A 15,400-nucleotide genomic window follows, 5' to 3' on the forward strand; every position below is an offset into this window, starting at 1 on the left:
CATTAATATTAATTTTTTTATCAAAATTCCCTCCAATTTGCAACAATATTTGTGCAAATTTAACTTTTCCATGTAAATTTTGTTTTCCCGTGTACTTTTCTTACTTTCTCTTTCTACTTTTTTGCATACCAATGTCAATTTACTTTTTCAATGTACTTAACTATTCTTATTTGTGTTTATTAATTCTCGTGAAAAATGCCCGTAAAAGACTATTAATAGAAGACGGAGGGAGTAGTACTTTGTGATGCTTATTATAGTGTTTGTGTTATTATCCAAGCTCTAGTGGATTCCAGCCATGTTAATGTAATGCTAAAATATACTCTTTGTTTATTTTTAAATGCATCACTTTGATTTTTGCACTATTTACATATCATGGTTGACTTAATTTTTTCACCTATATAAAATAAATAAATGTTATTATTTAATATATTGTTAGATTCGTCATAATGTCTAGTTTCATAATATAATTTAGTTATAATTTTTACTAATTAACAATTAAAGATATTAATGGTCAAATTTGCGTCTTGGCAAATGTGCCGATCAAACCTGATTAAAAAAAAAAAAAGGAGTGGGTTAAGATAGAATAATTACCCATTGTTTTATTGCATTACTTGTTACAAAATTTGGCAGCTTGGTAAATTATCTAGTACTGTGTTAACTTTACTAATATCTATTAATCTATATATCAAATGCATTGTCATTAACCTTACTCATAGAATCAGCTAATGATTTGATTTGTTAACCCACTTAACAGTGATGTACTGTACATAAGAATCTGTTCTACCTTATCTAGTAAAATTGCCCTACCAATTACCAAACCCATGTAATATGGCCTATATGGAGTAGTGACAAACCTAGCACATTGGTGGACTAACTAGCCAGCCAAAATGATTTTATTTTTCTAATTTTAGAGCAATTTTGGTTATCTAAAAATTATATAGATATTTCATACCAAGGTTAAATATAAATATTTTGCTTGGATATTGAGACATGCACGAAATACATGCATTAACAAAAGGCCTTAAATTATAGGATTTGTGTAGTTGATATTTACATGGTTTTTTTAAACATTTTTGTAGATTTCGGTTTTTAATTTAGACTGTGACTATTACAACATTACATGCACCAAACTATTTTAACAATATATATTTATTCTTGGTTTGGAGGGATCCACAAAAAGTAAATGATAAAAACGGAACCCAATCTTGAGTTTTGTATACAACTCTGAGTCCAACAATAATATCTTAAAATACACTTTGTTTACCAATACAGAATAATGTAATTTAATGTTCAAAATGCTTTTGTTGCTTTGAAAATACATTATCACATGTTCAAGGTATAACATATACTCCCTCCGTTTTATAATGTTAGTCCCATATGAAATCAATCACATAAAATAAGAAAAGAAATATATTTGGAATCTAACATTAAAGTACAACATAATTCATAATTAGTTTACCTTATTTAACTTTTTTGATTTTTTATTAGGAAATCACAAGTCATAATTACATAATTTATGGTAAAGATTTCCTTTACTTGGAGTCATGTCATCAATCCACAACCAATTAATTCCAAAAAAAATCAAGTTATAAATGAAATATATTCAATATGGGTAGATCTTTTTGAAACGCCCAAAATAGTATATGAGACTAACATTATGAAACGAAAGGAGTACTTGTATTGTATAATTGTAAAAGTATTCCCTAAAATGTCATTTGTACTTCTACATCATACATTATTATTCATCGTAGTCAAGCCATACAGTTTTCATATTTTTCACAATAAATTAAATTACTCTAACACTAATTCTTGCCTCTCTTTAATTATGGGCTGTCCTTTATTTCTGCTGACCTCTTAAAGCAATTGTTATATAGTAAGTTATCTTGGATGATTTGATAAGTTCATATTTTTAGGTTCTATGTTAAACTCACATATTAATTGATTTAATTCTTCCATATTAAGAGAAGATGAGCACTACTTTATAATTATAAGAAGCTGTTGTCAATTATTATAGGATGGAACCTATAAATTTACTAGTATAATCATTCGAAAAAAAAAAAGTTAATTCTTTATCGATGGGTACAACCAGCTCAGATTAGCTTATTTAATGATCAGTGAATAAGACAACTTTACATAAAGATCTAGGATCACTATCCTTAATGGGAACTCATCTTTTACTGAAAATAAACTAAACAAAAAATATCTATCATCATAAGGTGAATTCATAGTATTTAATAATCAAAAAGTTGGGTTTTGAAAAGAAATTAAAAATGATTACCACAACCTACAATTTCATAGTCCATTTATGACAAAATTTATCCTTACAAATTAAATATAATATGAAGAAGATGCTCACTTTTATATACATCATAAAGCAACCAATATTAATCAAGTCTACGTGCACAAAATTTATCCTTACAAATTATATGTCAACTCCTTTTAATTTGGATTAATAATTTAGATTATCAATCTAAACATGTCAACCCTTTTATACCTCTTCTTCAAATTAGAAATTGGAACTAAAAAGTCATACCTTAAAGTGCTTCTTATTTTTCCTTAATGAAATGGTTTGATATAATATATATTTATATGTTTTTTTTTTTTTTAATAATATGCTTCTAAGTAAGATAAAGTGCATAAAATAAAGTCAAATCTCATTAGATTCCATGTTCTCCACTGTCTAAAATTGGCCTGTGTATGTTGCTGCCAGAACACTAACTACTACTAATAAATTATATTGAGCATGGTCAAAAATGTGTTTAGATCCATGGAATATTATATGATCTTGGCATAATTGTGATTAAATAATGTATAATCAACCCATAATTACTCCACGTGTTCATCGAATGCCACGGTTAACCTTGATTAGTGTAACACTTCAAAGTTATGAATATGTCCCTTTGCACATATGATAGGTACAACTATTTGTAGAGCCACACATTTCACTAATTGTCTCGAAATTTCAACTAATAGGATCATTAAGGGACCGAGGGGACCATAATTACATGGCTTAAAATTTGATAAATGATTAAGTTTTTTAAGTTAATTAATTTATAAATGGACAGATTCTAAAGAGAAAACGTGTTTAAGAGGATTGCATGTTTTGCTTATATTCGAAAAGACAAGAATCTAACATGTTTTGTGAAGCTAATATCGAGGGAGTTACTTTAATTTTCAGTGGATGGTGGGTTGTTCTTTTCATGCAATATAATTGTTAATCCTTAATTTGCTTAACTTTGATTTTAATTAGTAAGTAGTTTAGTGGGGAGGTCATGAGAGGTGTAAAAGTCATATATTAATAATATTAATCAAACTAAGAAATGGAATATGATGTGTCCATGCTTGAAGACTAACGTATGTAGAGATCGATTATGTTTTTGAATACTCCTTTCGTTTCATTAAAATGGTTGTATTTATTTTTTGAGGGTAAGGCTTGAATAATTTGCTTGAATATTGATATTTATTTAAATATCAAATTATTATTATGCGGGGGTCTTGTTTAAGTAAATTTTTTTTTTTTTGAAACATTGTTTAATTAATCTTGATAAGTAATAAGATTACTTATTTGTTTTCCTCTTACATGTAAGCTTCAAATAATGAAATCAATATGGAAACAATAATTCATATAACCTATAATATTGCTAATGAGATTTGGAACCTAAACCATTACACGGTATGAAAATATGTTTTCAACTTTTCTTCGAAACACCCTAGAAGCCTAAACACGAGATCAATTCTCATCTACACAACTGTTATTCAGGGCTCTTTATACCACTTTATGAGACTAGTTTACTACATTAGTATATTTTGGAGGGAACTCATCTCTAGTTTATTTTATGTCTCCCTTTATGGCTTGTACAGTAATGACCCTTCGGGAATTGATAATGGATACTAGAAATGATAAATAATTTGTAATGTAATTTGAACCTCTTAATTCACATGGCACAAATGCACAATTTGTACGCCTTCTAAAAATTCTATTGTTGTATTATTACGAAATTAGAGATACACATTACTCTCTCCGTCTCTTTATTTTTGCCCCATTGACACTTTTAGGGTCAAATTTAGGAAACTTTAACCATATATTACCGTTTATTTATAAGAGCGAATATAGTCATGTAAAATTTTGTTAAATTCGTCTCGGGGAGTAGGTGTTTACAATGGCAATTTATTAATTACCGTTCCTCCATCTCACCAGGAATGCATGACAAAATAAGATCGTATGTTAATCACACTAACCTTGCACCTTACTCGTATAATATCATACTCGTACTCGGTATTATAACCTATCATCAATAATAAATATTATAATACTGTAATAAATCTCATTGGAAACATAATTCATTAGGAGAAAGACCAATTATAACATCCAATGTACGAGTGAACAAATTAAATAACAGTACGGGATTCAATGTGAGTCAAAACACTTAACTTCATACATTGTTTCACATGATTATATTCACCGAGACAGGAGTACAGGACACCCTATTGTAACTAAAGACCAAAATCCGGTAAAATCTATTTTTTCGACATACACTAAACAAACAAGCACTACTAATCACAAAGTCCACAGATAAATTTGCCTCAGATATGCTCAACCGAAAAGAGTAACCAAAACAATGTGAAATTGGCCACACCCTCCACCGGACAACTATCATAGCGCAGGAATGCACAGAATCTCAAAAGCTACTTTTCTACCTAGGGCTGGCCTCAGCAGAGCCATCTCCATAAGAGACCAGGCCCTTTTTCCCTGGTGGACTGCCAGATGATGACCTAGACTGAGACCTGTCCTTGCTAGCTCGTTTTGGAGGTGGGGAGCCCTTAGAGGACCCTGAAGCTGATGCACTCCTGCTTCGACTTCGACTAGAAGACAACCGCTTCTCAGCACGAGGAGATGCACGGTATCTGGGAGGATCACTTGGAGAGCGACTTTGAATGGGACTTCGGTTATAACGACGACGGTAAGGTGGACTGCGTGACACACTTGGACTTCTTGTCCTGCTTCTTCGTCTTCTATATCTGTGAAATAAGCATACAACAATGACCTCAAGAATTGGAGATTGCGAAAGATCAAAATTAATGCAAAGGTTACTACCCAAACTACAACTATGCCCACAGGGTTTCCCTTACTAGGGGTGTGTGACTGTGTGCAGAAAAACAGCTTAAAGCTTAATACCCTATCATAATGTTAAGAAACTGCCTAAAGGCCAGCAACCAGGCCAACATAATGCAACATTCAGAATCATCATATAGTATGATTAAAAGAAAGAACTAGGTCACAGGAATTACTAAGTGGGTAGTCACTACTTGTATCACGAGATTTGTGAATGAAACAGCTCTTAATATATTTAACCATCAACAAAAGACTTTCACTCTTGTGAACACCTTACATTGCTAAGGAATGGATCCACAAAATTACGAGTAAAGTTTTTCACACTAAACATAAACAGAGCTTAATTGGTCACTATGGGTCTATGGTGCATGAGGTTTGGAATCACAACAAAGGAGATAATTTCCAGGTACAAAGTTTTCACTCATCCCCCTCAAAAAGTTAAATATAAAAAACCAAATGAAAGCATTGATCACACCTACTAACATCATCATTTCATCTTCTCTTGTTATTTCATTGAGAACCCAGAGTATATTTAACACAAAGCATGTACACTGAAGATGTTAGTCTTTTTCATTAGGGACATTCTCATGGAACAACTTTTTATCAAATAAACATTTCTTTTTGTCACTTTTACTCTCCAATATCTTTATAGCAACGGAACTAATTCTACACTCTAGCCAATTTCCAGTTCTTCTAGGTTCAAGAGCTACAGTTACTACACATAATGAAAACAGTACTTTGTAGTTGATATTTTAAATTGCTTTAGGCAAGTATTACCTATATGGGAGTATATATATATCCATGAATTAATATTTATCATACACTCTTCTTTCTTCTTCGATGATCCGGACATTGAATTCCTTGCTCATATACTCCCTCCGTCCCTTAATACAAAGCCTCTTTTGGTTTTTGCGCGGGAATTAAGAAAGTTGTAAATTCTTTAAAATTAATGATTAAAAGTACATATATGCATGTGGGGTTAGAGAGAGAGAAATAGAAAGAAAAAGTAGTTGAAAAAAATTGAAGAGATAGAGAGAGAAAGTTTTGGGATTGATGTTAAAAGTACAAAAAAGTAAAGGAAAAAAGATGACAACTCATCAAAAAAGGGTAATAATGTCAAAAAATACAACCTTTAAATAGAAAGAGGCATTGTATTTTGGTTTATCCAAAAACAAAATGAGGCTTTGTATTAAGGGACGGAGGGAGTATTATAGAAGTCATGACTACTAAGTAAGAATGAAACTATATATTCCATTTAATACTACGAATTATAGTTCCCACTCCCCACAAATTTGATGGTTTTGGACTTTAAATGGACTATTAATTAAGAATATAACTTATATATTCTATCTAATACTATAATCCCCACTCCCCACAAAGTTTTGTACATTTTGTGTACCTTAAATATTTGATTGTGAAGATACTTGATTTTTTAAACTAAAATAAATGATTCGTATTCAATCCAGCTTGGATTCAAGGTGTTCTTGTTTACATGATATGATCCTTTCTAACTTTGGTCAAGTCAAAATCAGTTTAGCACTCTGGGAACATTTCCCATGGGTCTGGCTAATTTTGAGTTGGTTTGATTCCTCTTTAGGTACTCAAGAGTTTTGGGTTAAATCAACAAATCAAGTGCCAGATCAGGCAATCAAGACTGGATCAGTAATGCACTTCTGCCAAGCTACAAAGCTCCTTTCACAGGTCAGATATGAACTTATTTTATTTAACCACGTGCATTTTTACGATGCCAAACGATTTTGTTAAGATCCCTACTGTACTTAGTCCAGCTAGCCAGCTAGTTCACACATATTTGATATTTAGGCAAAACACAGATGACTTCAATCTGATATTTCACACATATTGGCAGATTGCACTGACACATAGCTGCATAAGCCCACCCATGCAAGTCAACCAAAAAAGTTTGCAGGTTCTTCGAAGTATTACAAGATTTATGTAAACCCAAGAATTTATGATCATAATACTCAGTCTAACCAATCGAAACTAACTGTCACTAAGAACCTGACTTCAGAGCATCATTTTAGAAAATTTCCACTTCAAGTTAGTAAATATTCCAAGGTAACAATAATACTCACTACATACCTTATGGGTGATCTTCTAGGGCTCCGGAAACGCCTCGGAGAACGGTCAGAATACCTTCCGTAACTGGGATACCTAAAATGTAAACAAGTATGTAATAATTAATATTTTGGAATTACAGTTACCCAAAGGCCTCAATAGTTTATATAGTTATAGGAAGCAGTACCTGTCACGGCCACCAAACCGATAACGATCAGGAGAAGGGGTCCTGTATTTTCGAGCATAAGAGAATCTGTCACTAAAACCTCTACCTCTTCTAATACGTTTTGGTGACCCATCAGGGGAAGCACTTCTTGACATACTCCTATGGCGAATAGGTGGGCTTCGTCGGCCAGGACTTCTAGAGTAGCTACGACGATAACTCCGCCTCGGAGACCTAACAGGACTACGGCTAGCAACTCTTCTTGATGGAGCTCGCCCTGAGCTTCTACTTAAGCTTCTATGAGAAGATCTTACAGGACTCACACTTCTACGAGAACGAACAGGGCTTGGACTGCTTCTCCTGCCGACTCGTCCTGGGCTTCTGCCAATTGATTTCTGGGATGAGCCTCCTCGGTAGCTCCCACTGGGACTTCTTCGAGGTGGGGACGTGACAGGGCTTACACTGGCATTTCGTCGAGGACGGATTCGTGGTGGGCTTTGGCTCAGACTTCTAGCTGGGGATTTGCTGAGGCTTCTAGCTGGGCTTCTACTAGGGCTCCTAGCTGGACTCCTGCTGGCACTTCTCACTAGACTTCGGCTAACACTACGACTTTTCTGTACAGCTGGAGGGGGACTCTTGCTAACACTTGGACTTCTGCTCACACTCCTGCTCCTGCTCCTGCTCATACTCCTGGGGCTGATACTCATACTTTTACTCATAGCCTTTTTAGGACTTGCACTCCGGCTCCTGCTCATCAACTTTTAATAAAATACCAGCAAGAATCGGTAAGCATAAAGACTAGAGATGTAAGAAGAATTGATTGTAGACCTAGATTTTCCTGGGTGGTCCTCCACCACATCAGGCTGTCTATCTTCATTTCTGCCAGATCTTGCATCTCTATCATAGCCATTGCTTCGTTGCTCTCCATTTTCTGTTTTTGATCTAAGTTCATCAAACTTATCAGATTCTTCGCTTCTTTTGTGATGATTGACTATGGCAGCATTCTCAACCACAGGAGGATGGTCCCCAGCTGCAAATACTAGTGTCAGACACAACAAAGTACACTTGACAAAAATAAATAAAAACAAGCCTCAATATAACAATTGTTGGTGATGGAAGTTATAAGTATTAAAAGAGCAAACGGTCACACAGTACAAACTTGCAAAATGTAAACAACTAATCAACAGCCAGTCAGCCAGCACTTTCTAGGATAACCATATCCAAATATGTGCATTGAACTAAAAATCACAAAAGATGGAATCTTAATTATAGTTCAACGCAAGCAGGAAGATCAATAGAACAATTATAGCTTGACTTAAAGAAAGAGTGGTTAAGATACAGAAATACTCGAGGTACATCCTAAGAGAAAATTATAATACCATTTTTCTGCAAATCGTCCTTGTGTTTCTGATTAAAGTCCTTTGCATTACCCTCATCCTCAGAGCTTTCCTCGGTGCTTTCACTGTCAGTGTCACTTAGACTGTCGGAAGCCCTTCAACGCAACATTAGAGAGTCAACAAGACTTAAACACTATATCAAAAGCATATTCTATAAATTCGAGTACGTGTTGATGAATAAAGATCACACATCTCAAATCAAATCAATAGAATATTTTTGCAAAATAATTCCACCCTACTTAAAATAACTCAAAAGGGGAGGCTGGAGTGCCAGGTGGTCATTCACCTGATAAATGGAAAACATGTGGCACAAAAAAATTAAAAAAAAAAAAAAAAAAAAAAAAAAAAAACTACTAATTGTCATCGTATGATCATAGCCACAAATAAATCACATCTTTGCACAACTATATTATAAATATAAATATAATAAAGTCCAAGGAATTTCCAATTTCTCACCAGAAATTTTTCTAAATAGTATCTTGCAAAACATTCAAGTAAATCAAAAGAGGATATGACCTCACGCAACATTGACCTCAATTACAATATAAGAGATAGATTTTAACAATCTAGAATAAATCACCTTTTTGACTTGCGTTTTGAACGTTTGTCATGCCTTTTGCGCTTTTTATCACGTCGTCTATCTCTGCGCTTCCCACGTTTATATTTATCACGCTTAGAAGATTTCTTCCTCTTCTTTCGTCTGTCATCACTAGAGGAACTGACATCTGATGAGGATGCATCAGTTTCAGAATCTGTATCGGATTCCGTACTATCCAAATCACTATCAGAAGAACCATCTGATTCAGATGTATAGTATTTTCTTCTTTTCTTTCTTCTATCTCGCAAGGACTTCTTATGCTTCCCCTTTCGTCGTGTTTCATGACTATAAGCCTCCGAACCAGCCTCCTTTCCCAACTTCTTACCAAGTTTCTTCTTTTCTGCATGTCACAGAGTAGAATTTGGCATGGAATAGATCAAGAAGATAACAATGGACAGAATTATAATCACAACCAACAAGTCTCAGCTCGAGATATCCAAACTGGAATATTAAGATGCAGAAATTCAATAAACTTTCCACGTCACATACACATGATAGAATCAAGTAGTGCTTACCACTCTCACTCAATTCACCAGAGTTGCAAACTTTAACTGTGACAGCTGGACTTCCATCTTCATCACCTGCATCCTCAATTTTTTTCAAAACTTCATGACCATGTACAAGCTTCCCAAACACTATATTCTTTCTGCCAGAAAAAAAGGGAGCATTAAGGCATGCAATCTCTAGGCAATTTACACAGAACATAGATATCTATCTATATAAGGATAACAGAACCAGAAAAGTGTGCTCCCTTGTCAAATCACAAGTCCCAAACATCAACATTCCATCATACATTATCATACATGTGAAGGTGAAAACTAACCTGTCCAAATTCTGATTAGCCTTGAACAAAAGACTAAATATAGAACCACGGACATCTCTGTCAGCAATAGACATTGATAATAGACCAGATTCGTCATGCTTTAGCTTTGGTGACTCATCTGAAACTATGCAGAAGATCTATTCAAGACTCGAAAAACAAACCATGGAGCAATGACACTGGCAAAATTCTAGTACTCAGCCATATAAGACAAAAACGGTGTACATAAATTAATACACATTCATGTGTTCAATGCATGCATATACACACAGCCATTCACCAAACTCAGCTAAGTAAGCCAAGAAGTTAAGACTCGGGATACATCAACCACAGCTGTTCTTTATTCATTCCTCAACATTTACTTTTGTCAAACTAAGATACATACGAATATGTCGTCGAGTGGGTTACAGACCTCACAATGCAACAGGATTGAGAGCCATAAAGTCACGGTGTTGCAGAGATTGCAGTATAGTTTAAAAACGGGAAAATAAAATAACTACAATCGGACCTATAACCCAATAATACAAGGGTGTACAGGTTTATTCTTTCTTTCTTCTAGATATGATTACTTTCATAGGAAAGCCATAAAGTCACAAGTGTTGCACAGATTTCACTATAGATCTGTAACGGGAAAACTAAATAACTGCATTCGGACCTATAAGTATAACCCAATAATTTAAGGGTGAGCATATGATAATTCTTCTCGATGTGATGACTTGGCAAGGTTTATCACACCAAGAATGAGTTTGAAGATTAACGCATGCATTTGAACATCTGATTTTGCATTACAAGCCCTAACTTAACTAATTAATTAATATTGTTAAACTTGTCAGCCAGCTAATTGAGTGAGCCAACTCCATGGTCTCCATCTAATCCCATTTATATTATACCACTTAAGGTTTTTGTATTTCTACCTCAAAAGAGAACATAATTAAGTACTTCAGTTGTCCATAGATAAGAAACATTTAAATTTAGAGTTCAAAGCACACTATCTTTGATTGTTTTATCGGTTGGAAGTTACATTAAGTTATAATAAAATGATTGAACACATAACTCTAATGTGGCTATCTTTTAAGGATAAGAGTAATGTGCAGTTATCAGAGCAAATCACTTCAAGGCTTAAGGTTGTTGCTACGCTAAAAGTCAAAACTTTACCTGGAAATCTGTCCCCATATATACTTTCCCCAGCTGAACCTGCAATATACAGATGAAAAAAGGCATGTCAAGCCTGAGAACAAGAAAAGGCATACCATCAAAAATATAGCCAAATAAGAAATAAACTTTTCATTCACAAACAAGAAATCAAGAGCCAAGAATGTTTATCCTAACTTTTATCCACTTATATAATACTCGGTCAATAATATCACATGCCTAGAATACTGTCAAACTGGGGGCATTGACATTCAGGGGTCACAACACAGGTGTTAAAATATAAGCATTCAATTAAACTCCCTCCTTTTCATTTAAATTATACACTTGGCTTTTCATGGTTACCAAGAAATGCATTTAATATTGGAGAAATAAAAGTAAATGTGATATAAAAGGTATTATTTGTGAAAGTAATAAGAAGGGCCCCTATTCTAAAAATAGTACATTACAACCGAGCAAATTAAAAGGAGACATTCAAAATAGGAAAGTGAGTAAATTATAAGAAATCGGAGGAAGTATAAAATAATACACATGGAAATTTCTCATGTATTCCCTATATTTTTAAAACAGGAAAGGATCAACTTATATTACAACTAGGTGGAAGAGAACACCTAGGAAGATAGTAGTATCATACAGACAACCATATAACAGTAAAATTTGCAATCATAAAGCGAAAAGGCACACATGAAAATTTCTCAATGTATCCCCTATCCTGCCATGAAATGAACTACATTTTTCAAAATATTTCAGCCTCAGTCAGTCATAAAAAGAGCATTTTAGTTCAGAGTATAGTCATGATACAGAGAGATCAAGTATGGAAACAGCACATACCCTCTTTTCTGAGGAGATCTCCACCCTACAGAATAGGAACAAACATCAATTAATCATCAGAAAAGAAATTTTTTTGTATATAATCAGGTACAAAGCAAATAACCTTTACTAAATCATGCTGGATAAAAAACATAGCAAATACAACCTTAAAACTACATCATTAGAAAAGCAGGTGTGACCATCAGCCCTGTATCCTACAGCATAAACAACGATAACTCACCAATGAAACAGGAAGACCACTTCTAGCTCATGTTCAGGCAGAAAATTATAATAAAGAGAAGAATAAGAATACAATTAAGATTAAAGAGCAAAAATCAAACCCAAGATACCTGAGCCATAGAACCCTTCACTATCCGATGGAAAAAGGTCCCTTTGTAGTGCAAGGGCTTCCTCAACTTGGGGCCAACTCCCTTCTCACCTGGAAATTCAGAAAATTCTTTCATATTTAAAAGATTGAACGAAATGTTAAATCTTAAATATGATAACACCAATAAAAAAACCATAATAATAGAGTAATTATAAAAACAGCAATTAAAAGATCCAAAGAAACAACACAAGCTATAAGAATTAGGGTACCATCACCACTAAAAGTCAACCCATGAACAGCAATGGAATGCAATATCTGTATTTCTTGTAAGTAACTGTAGATACAAATTTGTTCAACTCAAATATAGGCCTGAGTGGTGGATTTATAACATCACAAATTTCAATTTTCACAGAGGATACGCTATGAAAGAAAACCATGCAGACATTTGAAAGATTACAAAAGCACTCAATCTACTATCATAACAACCGACCTCCCAATTACTAGTAAGAGCTCGGAAATTAAATGGCATAACAGTGGGGAGGCTCACCGCTTTATTAAGTTGTATAAACACGGAACAGACCAACAACCGCTAGTTGAATGACCTCCCATTTTCCAGCAATAACTATCAAATAAATGGCATAATGGAAAAGCTCACTGCTTTATATGGATGCATAAGCACAAAAAATAACCAAGACCAGTGAAACAACCAGCCACAATGCACCAAATTTTGAATTTAAAAAACAAAATGAAAACACAAAACAAAAAAGAGGTTGCAGCCATACCATTTTGTGTTCACATTCATGGAATATATTAAAAGAATAGTTCTGGAAAAACCAATATCAAAATTGCAATTTGAGAATCAACAAAGACAAGGAAGCAACAAGGAGGAAATAAAACACATAGTTATTACCTGTACATAACGCACGGAAATTTTCTGCAGTCTTTGGAGCTGCTTCAGTAAAGAGCTGTAGAAACAAAGCATTAAACATTAACATCTCTAGGTTTCAATAAAAGGTATAAAGAGAAAAAACATTGCGAAAATGCTTCTCGAGAGAATCAAAGGAAAAATGAAGTAGACAGACAATAGGGGCAAAGTCATCAAATAGATAACAGCCATAACACATTAACACCACCCCTGTCAGCACTCAATTATGTTACATGGAAAATAGTACCTCAAAAATCATCCTCTCATATGGATCTCCATCAATAGACACATCCAAAAAAACAAATGGGTTTTTCTTCTTGGCCATATCTCCCTCCTGGTGCCTAAAAGTCAAGCCAGTTTTCCTGTACTCTGTTACAAAAGAGATAAAACTCAAGAACTACAAAATGAATGAAAGAAAATTTGAGCAACCTGGCAGATTAAAGCATCTCCTAGACTAACAAAACAATAACCATATTGATATAAGAATCCTAAAACACAAAATAATCATATTAATATTCAACACAGCCAAAAAAATGGCAAATATAAGGCCAGCTTTCACCAAATTGGATTCTTAGTTTTAATACTCTATCTGATACATAAGAAGTTTCATTCCCAAAACTCATACGAAAGCTTTATAGAGCAACAAAACAGGTGCACTGAGAATATAACAAAAGCCACAAAATTATAAACTATTGACAAAAGAAGCAGAAAGGCAAAACATACGAATATTGACACAACTTAGATTTCTCTTGAACTCTCAATGTTACACTAAGCAGGACAAATGCTTAATGGAAAAAAATACAACGATCTTTTACCTGACGCCTAACGGCACTTTTGGAAACCGTTTGAAATCAATATTACAACATCACTTGAGATACTTACATGCATGCTACAAAGTGATGCAATTTTACAATGAGAAAGCAAGTTACACTTGACAAATGCTTAATGGAAAACAACACAACAATTCTCTACCTAACAGCACTTAGGGAAATTGTTTGACAACAATTTAATAGCATAACTTAAGATACGTGCATGCATGCTACAAAGTGATGTGATTTTACAATGAGAAAGCAACACCAAGCACCAACTACCAAACTAAAAATGTCAAATCGTCTTCCTCCCCCTTCAATACTACACAATGTGTGCCCATACATTCGCAGTTTCCTTGTTTGTGAATGAAAAATTGGGCAGATTTTGCTCTAATGACACAGTCAAACACCAGAATGAGACTCAGATTTTTGCCGTCCAGTCCAGACTGTTACGAGTTTATCCGTTACACCGCAAACACACCAAATTAAACCAAAAATATCAGAAAATTTCAATTTCAGCTCATGAACCCAACAGACACCAACCAAGAACAAGATAATTCCTACCCAACATCATATAAAAACCTATATACACATTTTGAACAACATAGATTGAAAACATTTACACCTATGCTACAAAAATAATAATAATAATAATAAGGAAAACCAGACAACCAAAAACATACCCATAATCCATCAAAATTATATGAACCCTAAACCTTAAACCCCCAATACAATTCCCCAATCGCAGAAATCTGGACAATTCCACATCAGCTAAAATTAGGCATTGATTAGCATAAAAAATTACAGCAAACCTATAAAATGGTGACAGCGGAACAATTCGGAGTTAGAATATAGCAGAAATCATAAATCGATTAAACGAATGAGAAATTTTAGAAAAACGAATAATAGCAAATTACAAATGATCAAAGGAATAAAGATAGATGAAGAGAAAATTAGGGTTTTACCTAGGGACGGAACACGCGGTTCAACAATGGCAGCTGCTGCTTAACCGTAATGAGAGAGAGAGAGAGAGAGAGAGAGAGAGAGAGAGAGAGCGTTAGTGATGGAGAGAGTGTGAGTATGTGTGCAATAAGAATAACCTAGTGTCCACCTAAATTATTTTTGGCAATTTGGCTTATTATTTTCGAGAGTCTAGTAGACTCCAACTAATTCGGATTCGAGTTATATGTGGCTTATTATTTTCGAGAGTTT

At 34.0% G+C, this 15,400-nt stretch overlaps 1 protein-coding gene across 5 annotated transcripts; it reads right to left on the reverse strand.

Annotated features, from left to right (window-relative positions):
* Positions 1-4,375: 4,375 nt before the first annotated feature.
* Positions 4,376-15,286, reverse strand: LOC145586144 (uncharacterized). 5 transcript variants are annotated; one of them, XM_081642888.1, is made up of 15 exons: positions 13,627-13,694; positions 13,365-13,419; positions 13,237-13,278; positions 13,002-13,076; positions 12,477-12,565; positions 12,148-12,172; positions 11,323-11,361; positions 10,171-10,294; positions 9,863-9,993; positions 9,330-9,687; positions 8,732-8,844; positions 8,181-8,382; positions 7,377-8,099; positions 7,214-7,285; positions 4,376-5,019 (listed from the first exon to the last, which is right to left on the reverse strand). In XM_081642888.1, the coding sequence occupies exons 5-15, from the start codon at positions 12,483-12,485 to the stop codon at positions 4,695-4,697; spliced, it is 2,121 nt and encodes a 706-aa protein (XP_081499014.1). In that variant the 5' UTR covers positions 12,486-12,565; positions 13,002-13,076; positions 13,237-13,278; positions 13,365-13,419; positions 13,627-13,694; the 3' UTR covers positions 4,376-4,694. The 5 variants fall into 5 exon arrangements, with proteins under 5 accessions (XP_081499014.1, XP_081499011.1, XP_081499012.1 ...); XM_081642885.1 differs by lacking the exons at positions 13,002-13,076; positions 13,237-13,278 and adding an exon at positions 15,154-15,286 and having other exon boundaries at positions 10,171-10,288; positions 13,627-13,748; XM_081642886.1 differs by lacking the exons at positions 13,002-13,076; positions 13,237-13,278 and adding an exon at positions 15,154-15,286 and having other exon boundaries at positions 8,732-8,832; positions 13,627-13,748.
* Between the last annotated feature and the right edge of the window lie 114 nt (positions 15,287-15,400).

Source organism: Chenopodium album, chromosome 16 (genome assembly GCF_948465745.1).
Source record: "Chenopodium album chromosome 16, dcCheAlbu1.1, whole genome shotgun sequence".
Lineage (NCBI taxonomy): Eukaryota > Viridiplantae > Streptophyta > Magnoliopsida > Caryophyllales > Amaranthaceae > Chenopodium > Chenopodium album.